We start from the raw sequence: 15,937 nt of genomic DNA, 5'->3' as shown, positions 1-15,937 counted from the left end.
GCTGTCATCCACATATTTTATAAGCACCCTCTCCACTCTATTATCCAAGTTATTAATGAAAATATTGGCTAGTACTGGACCCAAGACTGACTCGCTAGACCTCACTAGATACACCCTCACTTTGATAGAAACCATTGCTAGCTACTCTTTGTGTACAGCCTTTCAACCAGTTGTGCACCCACCTTACCGTATTCAGAGTAGCAGCCGTGTTAGTCTGTATCCACAAAGAGGACAGGAGGACTTGTGGCACCTTAGAGACTAACAAATTTATTTGAGCATAAGCTTTTGTGAGCTACAAAATGGGATGCATTCAGTGGAAAATACAGTGGGGGGATTTATATACACAGAGAACATGAAACAATGGGTGTTACCGTACACACTGTAACGAGAATGATCAGGTAAGATGAGCGATTATCAGCAGGAGAGCAGGGGGTGTGGGGGGGAACTTTTGTAGTGCTAATCAAGGTTCCAGCAGTTGACAAGAACATTTGAGAAACAGCGGGGGGGGGGGGGGGAAGAGAATAAACATGGGGAAACTACCTTACAGTAGTTTCACCTAGACCACACTTCCCTAGTTTATGAGAAAGTCATGTGGAACTGTGTCATATGTTACTAGAATCAAGATGTATCATATCTACTGTTTCTCCTTTTTCCACTAGGCCAGTAACCCTGCAAAGAAGAAAATCAGGTTGGTTTGGCATGATTTGTTCTTGACAAATACCTATTAGCTATTCCTCAAAATCCTATCATCTAAGTAATTACAAATTAATTTCTTGCGGTATCTTTCCAGGTATCGAAGTTAGGATGGCTGGTCTGTAATTCCCCAACTCCTCTTTGTTCCCCTTTTTAAAGACGTGTACTGTGTTTGCCCTTCTCCAATCCTCTGGAACCTCAACCAGCCTCCAGGAGTTCTAAAGATAATTGCTAATGGTTCCAAGATTGTTTCAGCTAGTTCCATAAGTATCCCAAGAAAAATTTAATCAGGCCCTGCCAACTTGAATATATCTAACTCATCAAATATTCTTTAACCTGTTCTTTGCCTATTTTGGTTTGTATTCCTTCCCCTTGTTGTTAATATTGTGTTGAGTATCTTGTCACCATAACCTTTTTCGTGAAGACTGAAGAAATATAGGCATTAAACAGCTCAGCCCTCTCAATGTCATCAATTATTAGCTAAGTAGAGGACCTCCACTTTCCTTCACCTTCCTCTTGCTCCTAATACATTTAAAGAACCTCATTGTTTTTTGTGTCTCTTTCTAGGTGTAACTCAGTTTTTGCCTGAGTGCTATTTTGTACTTCTACATGTAGTAAGGTTTTGTTCAGTCTAGTTTTGTGCATCCTTTGGGTTGGGATTTCTACGACTTGGGAATTCTACAGGTTCATAATTTTTGCGTTCAAGGAATTTTTATTTCATCCCATAATTCTTGGTTAAACCATCCATAACTTCTTCCAGGAGAGGCAATTAGCCCAGTCTGATTTGCTGCTCAGGATTGAGAAGTAGGTGGCATGGAGTCTAGTGCCAACTATCACGGCCCTTGAATCAGGTGATGATTTGCTATAGGCACAAGGAGAGCTAAGAGACAGCACTGATAGCAACTGAAAAATTGAGTTTACTTGGGCATCATCCAGGTGCTGCTGGTGTTTAAAGCCATTTCATTCATCTCTCTGAACACTTGTGTACTCAGAGGATTGAGGTGAAAAGCCCACATTATAGAAGACCATAAGTGGGATCGTCTCAGATTCACAGGTTATGCATGCCTGCTCTGTGAAGCAAAGCCTCTGTCTACACAACCCCAAACTGCACTGGCCCTTCTTGCGCCCCACAATATCCCATTGCAAACTCATATCTAGCATGCTTACTACTATCACTAAGTCTCTTCAGCATGGCTGGCTTTCATGTTTCTGTCTCCCACTGAACATCTGTGGTTCACTTTAGCTCTAGAAGTTAAGTAAAAGCTGTGTTTACTTAACCAGTAGTTTACCAACTGGAAAGCTCTAGAAACTGGCATTTTGGGGTGCCAGATTGGGGTGGCATTCACCTCGGGCAGCTCCCTGCAAGCGGTAACATGTCCCTGCTGCTCCTAGTTAACCAGAATTTTTAACTTACCGGCACTCTCCCTCTTCCTCCAACATGCCGGATAACAAAGCTTTTACTGTATTATAGCTTAAAAACATTGTTTGCATTTCTCTCCCTGCTTCTAAATCAATGTATTTCTCCAATCCCAGTAATATTTGCAATTTTCCATTTAGTAGCAGTTGTGATTTTAAAGGGGTGTTTCCTCTTTCAGATGTTAACTTAGACTTGCCAGAAATCTATGCTACTAGCACACCTCTTCCTATGCCTCTCCCTGACACCTTACCAGGTGGAAGAACCTCCTGCATACAGGCCTTCAGCCAGCTTTTAAACCATGTGACAGCCTTTGTAGCCAAGGCAATATGAATCAGCTTTTGAAATATCATGGGGTACTGTACCAAGATAGCTTCTATTACATCTACTACATTCCCTTCATGCACTGGTCTTCTAATTCTATAATAAAAAGCAATAAAGCTAATGGCATGATTTGTCCCACACAAATTCATGTTTACTGCAGACAGCATCTCTCCTGGATAACATTCCTAAAACGGGCAAAAAACCCAAAACAAATGTGAACTTTGACTAATACTTGGATTTTTTCCATGGTAATTTAATGAAAATTAGATGAATACAGAGAGAGAATAAGCTTCAAACTCACCACTGTCATTTAAACTAGATTGTCTTGTTTTTTTCAGACCCCTTTTGCATGAAATATGAAAGTCTGGGCTTTGCTTCACATGCTGCTTCTCATGTACTGATTAATTCACTATCACAGAAATGGTGTGAATAACACTCCCTCCAACCATCGCCATCACACATAATGCAAAACCCTAACTATGACCTCAGCTATGTTAAGGCAGAGTAACTCCTTAAATGCATGGTGTGTGACAGATGTGCTATCAATACAGGAGCATATACGGCCACCTCTAAGGCCTGTGGAGTGCTGAAGAGTGTTATTGACAGCATAGTAGGGGATGTCAAAGTAGCAAGGAATACCGGAGACTTTTCCCTTAACTTCTGATTTAAGGCCTGAGGAATCTTTAATGGTCATTGATAAAGTTTTAGTTTGTGTTATTTTGCTAAAGATTGAAGCTCTCCTCAGAGCAGTTGGCTGGATCATACACAAATCTTGATCAGGCTTGGCAATAGTTCTCAGGCTCTTTAAAACATAGTAACCGTACAAGACAGCTTTAGACTGCCAAGCTGAGAGAGAAGCCTCTCTGCTGTGGATGTGCCAGAGTGACAAGGAACACATTTCCACTCTACTACCCATAAGACTGCACTGTGCACTTCTGACCAGGATTGTTCACATGCCCATTTAAATATGGATTTTAGCCTATTCAAAGCAACCGTCAATACACAGTGAAAAGTCGCTGCATTCTCTGCTCTCAGTGTGCTGCACTGGATATACGTGACACTCACTCTGCTCCCTTTGAAGATGGTATTCAGATTTGATAGCTGCCGTGAGATCCACGAAAATTAACCGCATGCAACATAAGATTCATTCCTTTATTTTACAATCAGAGCATTGCACACATTTTACCTAATCAACAGCCTTGGGCCCATACACCAATCGCTGATCACTCCTCCACTCCATTATTCAGTGCTTCATAACTGTCAGACTAAAAAGCTACAGGCAGCTGGTTACACCAGAAGAAAATCCATCCCCAACTCATAACCTATTTCATTACTAGTAAGAGTAACACCATTCTACATTAGGACATTGGAAACCTTGCCTGGAAATGATGCTGCATCCCTGGGCTCGAGCCCAAAGATACTCAGTCATTGTACAGGGCTGGTCCCACAAGTGGAAGAGGATGTGCCTTCAGCGCTCTCCAGTAAACCACAGGGTAGGACTGCTATTAAGGCTCATTACTGTAGACAGAACATTAAAAATGTCTGTGCAAGAGCAAAAGTCACTGCAGAAAAGAGAAGGGGAAAGAGCCTTTGGGATGCCAAAGTGTCAGCAACTTACACCAAAGAACAACCTTCCCTGCAGAGAGCAGTTCTCACTTATCTCTTGCCAAAAGTGAGGGCATAACTAATGCAGAGGTACCTTCACCAACAAAAATAGTTTTGTAAAAATTTTAAATTCTTTGCTCCCCTGTTCCATAAGAATCCCAAACGAGTTCCTTATTCTGCAGCATGGTCATCGCTGCCAAATACATCCAATGGGAAAGGTTATGTACAAATTTCTGATAAGCAGCTACATTTCACAGAAATAAACACAATGTACCTTTCTTATTTGGAGAGGAAATATGTGACATAAGGACAGTCTTATAAGTTCAGTGCAGTTGAAAGCAAAGACATACCAGTCCCATTGGAGCCTGCCTTACAGTTTGACTTTGCAACATTCTTTGCAGATCTTGTATTTTAGCTGGGCTTATACTGTCTCATGTGTGCAGCAATAGAAGTGGCAATCTCAGAATTCTTCTTGTTCTGGCCATAGTAGTCCACAAAGCCTCCATCTGGCCCAATGAGGTACATAATAATTGTGTGATCCACCTGTAAGACAGCAGAGAGCAAATTGGTGCTGCAGGCCCTGAGCACCACTCAGAGGGCAGTAAGGGTTAGTGCCCTGATTAGCCTTTCCATCCGATTATCTCTGACTGGAGATTTACCAACAAGAACAGATGCTAGTTACAGACTAGAAATGGGCCAAGCAGGAGGAAATTTGAGAACAAGCTGTAAATAGACAGGGTGAAGAGGCACTGCAAGGAGGAGAGCCTTGCAGGAGCTGTAGGCAGCTTCCCCCATGCCAGTCTTCAAGGAGAGTAAGTACAGAGGACAAGATGGGATGAGAAAATGAGGCTTGACCTGTTTTCCCCCTTCCCAGCTTTTCTGATGCCCAGATTAAGAGAACTTCTTTCTGCCCCTGCCGGACTAACATCTCGGAGCTCAATGTTTGCGAGACCCTCTCAGTCCTTGCTGTCCTACAACCCCAGCTCCTGCAGTGAGACAGGCACTCAGGATCCAGACCTTCACCTGATGTAAATCAAAGGGATATGGCGGTGGGGATGCTCCAGTAAACCAAATTCACTCTCAGAACAGATAGTGAGGGCAATAACGTTACTGAGAAAAGTGAGCTATGGAGAGAAGGCCTTGTGTGTAGGGGGAAAGGCATTGTATCCTGCTATGAGGCTCCCTCTGCTGGCTACACTGTGCTAGCATTCAAAGAAGCTTCAGCTGCCTTTCAAGCAGGGTGGAAAGATTTAAATCAAGGCAATATAAAATGGTTTAATTTATTTTTAAAAGATCATTTATGTAAATCAGATGGAGACTTTACCAAAGTCTTTAAAATATGTGCTAGTGCAATTTAAAACATAATTAACTCAGTTAAAACCTGTCTCCTGGTAGGGTCTCTTCTCTGAGCTTTACAAGATTGCTATGGGCAAAGTATTGAAAACTAAGGCCCTGATCCTGAGAACACTTACAAGGGTACCTAACTTGATTTACATGAACAGTTCCACTAACTTCAGCGGGGCTACTCATGTGCTTGAAGTTAGACGTGCACATAAAGTGTTAGCGGCATCAGAGACGAATTGTATTTTTATTAAAAACTTCTCATAGCTGCATCAAATCTTTGAAACTTCAAAACAAACCTGGTTCAGTATTAACAATTAAAAGTGCATGCAGTGTTGTTGTAGCCGTGTTAGTCACAGGATATTAGAGACACGAGGTGGGTGAGGCAGTATCTTTTATTGGACCAACTTCTGTTGGTGGAAGATACAAGCTTCTGAGCTACACAAGTCTGGGGAAGGAAGAAGAGTAACTGAGCTAAACACAGGTTGGGACAGATTGTTAAGCAAGAGGCCAGGTCACTTGAAATGAAGTGGATAACTGGGGGTTAGATTGTTATGCATGAACGGTTTGAAGTGTGGGTGAACACAACCAGACAGACAATCACTACACTCTAGAATGAACTTGCGCAGAAAAAAGATGAGACAAAAACACCATATCACCCTGGGCAAACACTTTTCACAAAGATTATTCCATATCTGATCTTTCAGTACTTGTCCTCAAAAGAAACCTGAACACCACCTTCAAAAGATGAGCCTGGGAACTTAAATTCATGACAATTCCATGGAACAACTTCCTTAGCCCTCTCTATCCCAACAACCTGCAATCCACTCTATTGAAAACAGAAGCCACCGACCCTTTGCAAAGGGCAGCAGCTCAGGTCAGCATGAACCCATTTTCTTCTGATCACCGATCTGCAAGCACACTATCAAGAAAGCCTCCTGGGTTTGCAATGGAGAGCAAACTAATCAAGCTTTTTGCAAAGCAAGCTGCTTCAAACTACCTGTAACTTGCAGGGCAGGCAGTAAAGTTTTCCCACAGTCCTAGGACTAGAGCAGCCACATTTTGGGAAGAGAATGGTGCTGCTAGGGACTCGGATATGGTTACTTTGACTTGGGTCTGCACCCTGTAGTGTGGAATCCAGAGCCATAGGTTCCAGCATAGATTAGAAAACAATCTTCATGTAGGGTTAAAAAACAAAACATAGATGCTCAAGTCCAGGGTTTCCTAACACAGGTCAGCTAACTCCACTTCCACTAACTCTGGGCTTACACTGCAGTGTAGACATACCCTCTTCTACCTTACACATACCTGAAGAAGAGCTCTTTGAAATTGCTCTCACCAACATATCTAGAGTATGTCCACACAGCAATGTAAGCCCAGGTTTGAGCCTAACCCCCCTTGCGTCCACACACCAATTGTGTTAACCTAGGGCTCAAAGCTAAGGTCCCAGGACCCTGCAGGACTGGAGGGTCCAAGCCTGCGTTAAGCTGGGATCTAGGGTCCGAGCTTTATTGCTTTCCTGTATGCAGACAGCCCCAGAAGTCTTCCAGATGTATCCCGGAGTTCCTTGGGGGAACTTCCTTAGTTCTCTCTATGCCGACAATCTGCAGTGCTGTCTATTGCACTCTATTGCAAATGGAAGCCACACCTCCCTTTGCAAACAGCCTGCACCCAGCAGCTCAGATCAGCGTTAACCCATTGTCTGCTGAACACCACCAGTCTGCACAGACACTACCAGAGGTCTTGAAGAGTTTTCAATGGAGACTGTTCAAAACAAGCTTTTTGCAAAGAGAGCTGCTTCCTGGTGACAAGAGCACAGCCAGATTTTGGTGCATGCTGCTGGGGCACCCCTGCACATGCAGCCCCAGGGAGGGCCAGAGAGCAGAATGGGGACTAAGCAGCTGCCCTGTGGAGGGCGGGAGAGAGCAGCAGAGCTCCCGTCTCAGAATGGTGATAGAAGGGATGACCCCCAACACCTCAGCTGCTCCTGCTCCCTGCAGGGCATCCACTTGGTCCCGCTCTGCTCTCTGTCCCTTGTTCCCGGGGGCCCCTGCCCTCCCTGGGGCTGTGTGTTCAGAGATGCCTAACCAGTGTCAGGGTGGTGAGTGGGAGCCAGTCCCAAAACTTCCCCACAGCCTCCCAGGGATCCCTTATCCCTGCCCCCTGGGGTACAGCTGAGGTAGGGATAAGGGATCCCTGGAGGGTTCTGGAAAACACTACACTCAAAGTACTGGGGATATCCTTCATATCCAACTAACCAAAAACACCTTCATTGAACAGCCCATTTTAAAAATTAAAAGTTGCAAAGTTTCATTTTAATAGTTTGGCAGCCCCAGAAACTGATGTCCTAATTATCCTCAGAACAGGTACACATGGGCATTTTCCTGCCAATGTGACTCTGCGTAGAGGGGGAGAGCCCAATTCTCAGATTAGATGGTAGAGTCCGGTATAAAGCTTTCTACTGACACAGCCACCAAAGGAACTAATTATGCAGTTTATGTACTCAGGCCCTCCTTATGGACCCGAGTCCCGTCAACAGCACTGTCACAGTTAGGAAAAAGGGTGGGCACTAAAGTTTCCCCACTGTGCACCACATGCATCGGGTTCGAGTGACGACAGAGCGGGGGTGGGGAGGGTCCTAGGCATTCTGGGTTAGGGTTACTTTGACTCAGGTCAGTGCACTGCAGTGTGGATTCCAGAGCCCTAGATTTGAGCACAGGTCGGAAAATCCTTAACCTAGGGTTAAAATGCAATGTAGACGCTCAAGCCCAGGGTTCCCTGACACAGTTCAGCTGACTTAAGTCCCACTAATCCAGTGGTTCTTAAATTATGCATCGGGACTCCAAAGTGGGCTGCAACCCTGTTTTAACGGGGTCACCAGGGCTGGTGTTAGACTTGCTGGGGCCCAGGGCCAAAGCCGAAGCCCCACCACCTGGGGCCGAAGCCAAAGCCCTTGAGCTTTGGCCCCACAACTTTGGGTAGCGGGGCTTGGGCAGCTCAGGCTTCGGTCCCCCCTGTTGGGGTCATGTAGTAATTTTTGTTGTCAGAAGTGGGTTGCAGTGCAATGAAGTTCGAGAACCCCTGCAAACCATAGCCTTGCACTGCTGTGTAGACATACCCCTAGTGACTTCATCCTGGTCAGGTCTCAGGGCTACTACTCCATCCTCCTCCTCTTGGCTACTGACACCACTTTCTCCTTCTTGAAATCCAGCTCTACACTGGCACCATCTTCTCACGGTTTCCCTCCTACTTCTCTGATCACTCCTTCAATATCTCATTCAATGCATCCCCCTCCCCTGGTCATTGTTCTTGGCCCACTTTTCTTCCACTGCCTCTACATGCTTTTATCTGCAAACACAGCCTTAAATCATCTACCTCTCTGTGGGGAAGCTCTCCACCTCCTTTTAATCCCATATCTCAGTAACTGATATCTTTGCAGATATCCAGCTGCCAATTTAAACTCAGAAGACAAAACCAAACTCTTGATCTGCCACCTCCCCTTCCCACCACAACAACTGTGGACAACACCTTCCTCCAAGTTACTGAGGCCTATAACCTAGGTGTCGTCCTTGACTTCTGTGTATTCAGGACATCTCTAAAGCTTGCTGATTCTTCCCATACAACCCTTAGATCCACCCTTCTCCCTTTGCTCGTATCGCTGAAATTCATCCAAGCCCTTAGTTAGTATCTTGACTACTATAATCCCCTCTTCTCTGGTCTTGACTATTGCAATCTCACATGCCTCAAATCCACACACTGTTGCAAAACTCTTCTTCCTGGCTCATCACTCGGACTACTTAACCCCTTGCTGAGTTCTCCATTGGTTCCCCATACTTCCACAAACACAAGAATTTTGTCTTCACCTTTAAGATCTTTCACAATACTACCCTGCCTCCACCCATCTAATTTAGTCACTTGTGGTGTCAGTCCCTCCCTTCACAATGCCAATATTCCCAGGCTTTACTGTGCACCAATCCTTAAACAGCTCCACATTTTCTCCCATGCTGAAATTTACACATGCAGAAATTCTCCTATTGACTGTAGACACTGACTTATCTTCCTTCAAATCCCACCTCCACCTACCAAAAACCCTGCCAGTTGATCATAGCTAGGCTGCGATGATCTGACCATCCCTCTTCCTACTGCCTTAATCCCCAATTCCTGCCATTCCTCCTCACCCTACCTCTACTTCGAATTAAAAGTGAGACCAAAACAATGTAACGTGGAGTTAAATTCACATCAATTCATAACCATGAATTGTATGTTTCTGCAGGTTATTCCCCATGCCCACCTTTTGTGTGCCTCCTTTAGAACATGAGCTCACTGGAGCAGAAAATGCCTCTTTGGGTATGTCTACACAGCAAAGAAAAAACCACAGCTGGCTCATGCCAGCTGACTCGGACTCATGGGACTTAGGCAGCAGGGTTGTTTCATTGCTGTGCAGACTTCCAGGCTTGGTCTCTCTGAGACCCCCCCACCCTCCCTGGTCCTAGTCTACACAGCAATGAAAGAGCCCTGCAGCCCAAGCCCTGAAGCCTGAGTTTTCTTTGCTGTGTAGATGTAGACATGCCCATTATCTGTGTTTGTTCAGTATCCAGCACAATGGTACGTTGGTCCCAGTTTAGGTCTTTGGGACTAAGCCCCCTAATTTAAACATTTAGTAGTAGCAATAAATATAGGCATTTGTTATGCAGGATATTAGATTAGATTATCAGAATGATCTCTTCTGGCTTTAAAATCAGTGAATGAATCTGTGAATAATAGAGCACTTGGGCACAAGCCCTGCTTTTACTCACTATGTAGTCATTGTCTTCATCCTTGGGGCCTGAGCTGTAATACACACGATAGGCTCTGGTCACCTGCTCAATCTGCTCTTTGGTACCAGTCAGTCCAACCAGTTTGGGAGAAAATTCTAAACAGAAATGCAACACATTAGCCATGCTAAGGTTCCTGTCACCCAGAACCAATTTTGGTAGAGCCCAGCCTTCATTTTAGTCACAAAAGAAAGCAATGAGTACAGAACAGCTACACCATGCAAGAAAGAGAAAGGCAAATGGTACCTTTAACATATCTGGCAACGGCTTCTCCGGTGTCCCTCTCTGGGTCGATAGTAATGAAGAGTGGGGTCACATTTGGCAGAGATGGGATCTTGTCTGTCACCACAAAGGTTAACAGTTAATATTGCTCTCAACAGGCCCAATGCCACAGCTCATCTCCCACAATGAGGATACTGCAAAACTTATAATACACAGTGAGTATAGGAGGCCCTTTTTGGCACAGACTGAAATGGTGACCACTTTGGAATGATATTGGGCAGCTTAAATAACATTTAATGAACTTTTTTAAAGGCCAGGGAGAAAGTGCAATGAGATAAAATGGAGTTCTCCAAACCCTTGCGTCAGACCTGGGGGTCCCTTCTCCTCACATGGAGACCTTACTTCTATTTACTAGGGCTGACAAGCCAATTGAGGTGGAAGGAATGCATGTTGTAACCAAGATCAAGCAGCTTGAGAAATAATAACCACTTCGCCCTGCTGAAAGGAGATGGTATTTTGCATTTCACCACCTATCCTGCTACCTCCTCCTTCCAAGGGAGCAATGTCACATCACCGAGCCATCGGGGAAGGCTCCTGCTGCAGTAGCACCACAAGTAGCAGCACAAGCTACTTGCTGCTGCAGCATTGCACATTCCTAGAGGGGAAAGGGTGATCTGCCTCTCCTCAATATACCCCTCTACCCCGATATAACGTGGTCCTCGGGAGCCAAAAAAAATCTGTGTTATAGGTGAAACCACATTATATCGAACTTGCTTTGGCCTTGAACATTTCCGTTATTAAGTCACTTCTCGCCCTGACTGACCCCTCAGAACCCAACTCATCCAACCACCCCCGCTCCTTGTCCCGACTACCGCCTCCAGAGACCCCCCCACCCCTCCCAAGACTCCACCCCCTGTCTAAGCCCCCCTGCTCCTTGTCCCCTGACCGCCCCCTCCAGAGACACCCCCCCATCCCTAATCACCCCCAGGACCCCACCCCTATCCAACCCCCCGCTCCCTGTCCCGACTGCCCTGACCCCTATCCACACCCCCGCCCGGCCCGCTGGGTCCCACGCCCTATCCAAAACACCCATTCCCTGTCCCCTGACCACCCCGCCCGCAGAACCATCCAACCCCCCTGCTCCCTGACTGCCCCCCAAGACCCTCTGCCCCTTATCCAACCCCTCAGGCCCAGCCCGGCACCCCTAACACACCACTCAGAGCAGCATGTCAGACACAGACGCGCTGATCCGCCAGAGCGCGCAGCCCCACCCCTCAGAGCGCTGCTTTACCGCGTTATATCCAGATTCGTGTTATATCGGGCCGCATTAGATCAGGGTAGAGGTGTACTAGGTTTGCTTCTGGAGAAGCTGACGGAACCCATCGTCAACAGATCCTACAATCCACCTGGCCCAGAGCCATCTTTCAGTCATCCCCATTGTCACAACAGAGCTGGACTCACCTTTCTGCCCTCTTCGTTCCCTCATCCTTTGACCAGAGTACATTAGTTTCTTTCCTGCTAAGAAAGCCTCCATCCTGCCAGCAGTTACCATCCATGCTTTTCCTCCTTTACTCAAGGTGCTGATGGAGGCCCAAATCTCCCTCCTCAACACGCAGATGTGGACCTCACTGAGCCTGCCATCTACAATCACACCCTATCAAGTGGCCCAACTTCACTGATGCTGGGAGTGCCACACAGGGACAAGTAGCTGGGATTTTAAACATTCTGCTAGACTTCTTCTGTACCCAAGAAATACTGAAGACGGTAAAAGAGAGCATCCATTGCAGAACCTTTCGGTTGAAAGGAAGTTTTGAACATGCAGAGTATTGGAGATGATCCCTGTCCTGTGGAGCCAAGATCTTTGCCACAGGAACTTTCACCTATTGACAGTACCTCCTCTTAAATTAATGTTACTGGTAAAATTGTAACAGGAATGTTTGCAAGATTCATGAGAGGTCTATAGGGGACACCTCAACCCAACCCCAGAAATGGGAACTGCAGCACCATACAGGCATGTATACAGCCAATTCAAAGCCCCCCAGGTATGGCCCCTATAAGATAGTGGGATAAGTCATACTGATTGCTGCTTCCCTGGCATTTTTGCACATGGACATAAGATGTTTTTCAACTGAATCAGAGGGATGAATGGGGAAGATTTCTCTAATGTAGACAAAGCTCTATCCCAAGAGAGATCTGTTCTCCAGAATAGATCCAGCCTTTCTTTAATCAAGAAGCTGCTCTTTGTTAGCAGTCACTACTATGTTTCATTAACAAGAAAAGCCTCTTCTAGCAGGTCCATGCCACATCCCAAAGGTAGTGCCAAATATAAAAAACTATAGGAACCCAACACTGACTCAGAGCATGCCTTATAATATGAGGCTTCCCCCAAGATCAAAGCATGAGGCCCTGTTTGACCTGATCTTCTATAACAGTGCATCTAATGTGAAGCAATGCAGAGACATTTTCACATACATTAAGAAGCTGGTCCCACTGCCATTTAGTAAGCTGGGAGAAGCACTGTAGTATTTCACTACTTAAAAAATGCTGCACTTCATGTAGAGTTAGAATTCTGACTGGATTCATTTACCAATTTCATCCACCGCTAGAATCATTTTCTCCAATTCCTCTGGACAGATATCGGGGCAGTGCGTGAAGCCGAAGTAGATTAACACCCACTGGCCTAGGAAGTCCCTGTGGCTCCTGGGATGTCCCTGGTGATCCACAAGTGAGAAAGGGCCTCCCAGCAATGGCTTCCCAAGAGCCCGCTTCTGCTCCTTCTCCAGCACTGAAACCAGACAGCAATGGGAGGTTACTACCAGCTGTGCCACACACGAGAGGACAAAGGATCCCAGAAACCATTCAAAGACAGTTTGAGTCATAAGGCTCTCAAAGGCAAATATTCCTAGTAGGACAACAGTAATGTAACATTTTGAATTTCAAAGCCCACTACAAAATATAAACCCAGGACTAGACAAGACAACTTTATAGTAAACAGAACAGTTTTATATTGCGATATTTTTCCATATAAACTATATCCCACTGTGCTCCAAAAGGAGCTTATCATCAAGATGGCGCTGAAGCTCATATGCTGAAGTCAGGAAACATGAACTGGGATGGAACACCTGCAGTTAAGAGTCAGGAATCTTTTAGAGACTCAAGGGAGGAAGGGAAATTGCTGTGCTGCCACGTCTAACTGGGTTTCAGTATCAAGACAAGGAGAAAAGAATTAGTTAAGTGTTCACTATAAAAAGAGCATTAAACAGTAAGTGGTTAAAAAAAGCATACAGGGGTTAAAATCAGAATTGAGAATCTATGCTCTTAAAAAAATCTTACACATACTTTCACACCCTGGGGAAACAGACACATACACTTTCATTCTGGGCTTTTATATTTTAATCTTGTGTAATGCTTGCATACCACAATAATAGGTACAATATAACAACTTAAGATAAACCAACAAAACTACAAGTTTTAAAAGAGGACTTTAAAAGAGCAAAAAGAAATCAAAACAAACGTAGGAAAAATAAAATACTGAATAAACTGAAAACAGATAATGGTATAAAAATATGTATATATGCACACATAGGGTAAAAATACCAACTGACAATCAAAGAGCAAATGACCATGAGTTAAACGCTAAAGGAAAAGGATAATAAAACTACATGGGTAAAATAGGTCATAACAGAAAAAAGACTGTGCAAAAAGTCTTGTGCTGCATCTTATTTCCATGTATATTTAGACCAGAATCTCTTTTGGATAGAGAGCCGTGATCTCATGCATCCGATGAAGTGAGCTGTAGCTCACGAAAGCTTATACTCTAATAAATTTGTTAGTCTCTAAGGTGCCACAAGTACTCCTTTTCTTTTTGTGATCTCATGTGTTGGTGAGGTGTCTAGCACACTGATAGGCAGTGTGCTAAAATCAAGATTATCAATCTCTCCTAGTTGTCACCCTTCAAAGCAGCAGTACCACAACTAGCATGGCCACAAGATCTTTTTATCTGCACAGCTATAAAGACTTGGAAGGGGAATGACAAAGGTTTTGGGATGATAATGTAACATATACATACTTTCTTCCTTTTTTTTCTTGAAGTATTTCATTCCTGCCAATAAAGCTCCACCAATTGCAAATGTGAGTGCCAAGGACTTCCAGGAAACTGGCTACTAGGAGAAAGATTCCATACAAATTAAACTTCACCATCTTCAACTAAATGTTTTTAAAACATAGAAAAGTGCTAAGTATGTGTTTATGAAATAAACACCCAGCTCTTGCCATATGACAAAAATACCTGTGAGATCAACCACAATCCTGTTTGAAGAACCAATCCACAAAAACCAAACCCGGGTACTGTGTAAATGCAGCCATCGCTGAGAGACTATCAACACAGGGGAGAAATTCCGGCTATGGCTGCCACAGAGGGACCCTCCCCACCCTCGCTTCCCCCTTGACCAGGGGGGCAGGGCACCGCTTGCTACACACAAGGAACATGAGGGAGTTTTAGGCCTTAGCCCGCAACCCCTCTTTGAGTTTAGATTAAGGACACGGCTATGGCCGCCACTGGGAACGTGGCCTCCTTACCCCGGGCTTCGAGGGGCCCGTCTTCGCTTTGTCTCCCTGAGGTGCAGTAGCCAGGTGGCGAGTCACCCACAAGGAACCGGGGAGATCCCGGCATGATGAGCGGCGAGCAAGGCTGACAGCGAGCAGCTAGAGAGAGACAGGAGATGACCAGGAGGTTACGGTGCGAGGCTGCTCGGGGGGTCTGGGCCCGGCCGGGAAGGGAGGGGGGCGCAGGCGGGGCCCGGCCGGGAAGGGAGGGGGGCGCAGGCGGGGGCTGGGCGACGCCCGCCGGGGAGGGGAGCAATTGGGACACGGCGAGGCCCTGGCCGTGGACACCTGCCCCCAGGTAGAGTCGAGCCGGGTCAGGCTGCTCAGCGCTGGGAGCGGGACCCCGCCAGGCCCCAGGGGACGCGGCTCCCCGGACCGGAAGTTCCCCTCACCGGTCGCCGCCACGCGCCCCTGCGTCCCGGAACGTAGAGTCCCAGCGCCCAGAGCAGAGAGACCCGCCCAGCCGCCGCCGCCGCCGCCATCCTGCCACCGGCGTCAGCGCCAGCTAGCCCCGCCCCCGCGCAGCTTCCGGCGTCACCGCCAGCTAGCCCCGCCCCCCGCGCAGCTTCCGGCGTCCGCGCCACCTAGCCCCGCCCCCCGCGCAGCTTCCGGCGTCACCGCCACCTAGCCCCGCCCCCGCGCAGCTTCCGGCGTCACCGCCAGCTAGCCCCGCCCCCGCGCAGCTTTCGGCGTCCGCGCCAACTAGCCCCGCCCCCCGCGCAGCTTCCGGCGTCACCGCCACCTAGCCCCGCCCCCGCGCAGCTTCCGGCGTCACCGCCAGCTAGCCCCGCCCCCCGCGCAACTTCCGGCGTCACCGCCAGCTAGCCCCGCCCCCGCGCAGCTTCCGGCGTCCGCGCCAACTAGCCCCGCCCCCGCGCAGCTCCCGGCGTCACCGCCAGCTAGCCCCGCCCCCGCGCAG

At 46.7% G+C, this 15,937-nt stretch overlaps 1 protein-coding gene across 1 annotated transcript; it reads right to left on the bottom strand.

Annotated features, from left to right (window-relative positions):
• Positions 1–3,569: 3,569 nt before the first annotated feature.
• On the bottom strand, positions 3,570–15,570 carry LOC119842705 (protein SCO1 homolog, mitochondrial). The gene is made up of 7 exons (XM_038371122.2): positions 15,411–15,570; positions 14,992–15,117; positions 14,483–14,573; positions 13,001–13,198; positions 10,438–10,530; positions 10,174–10,289; positions 3,570–4,579 (listed from the first exon to the last, which is right to left on the bottom strand). The coding sequence occupies exons 1-7, from the start codon at positions 15,498–15,500 to the stop codon at positions 4,448–4,450; spliced, it is 846 nt and encodes a 281-aa protein (XP_038227050.1). The 5' UTR covers positions 15,501–15,570; the 3' UTR covers positions 3,570–4,447.
• Between the last annotated feature and the right edge of the window lie 367 nt (positions 15,571–15,937).

This window comes from Dermochelys coriacea, chromosome 14 (assembly GCF_009764565.3).
Source record: "Dermochelys coriacea isolate rDerCor1 chromosome 14, rDerCor1.pri.v4, whole genome shotgun sequence".
Lineage (NCBI taxonomy): Eukaryota > Metazoa > Chordata > Testudines > Dermochelyidae > Dermochelys > Dermochelys coriacea.
Note: the sequence above shows the minus strand (reverse complement) of the source record. Positions and strands in the feature narration are given on the sequence as shown.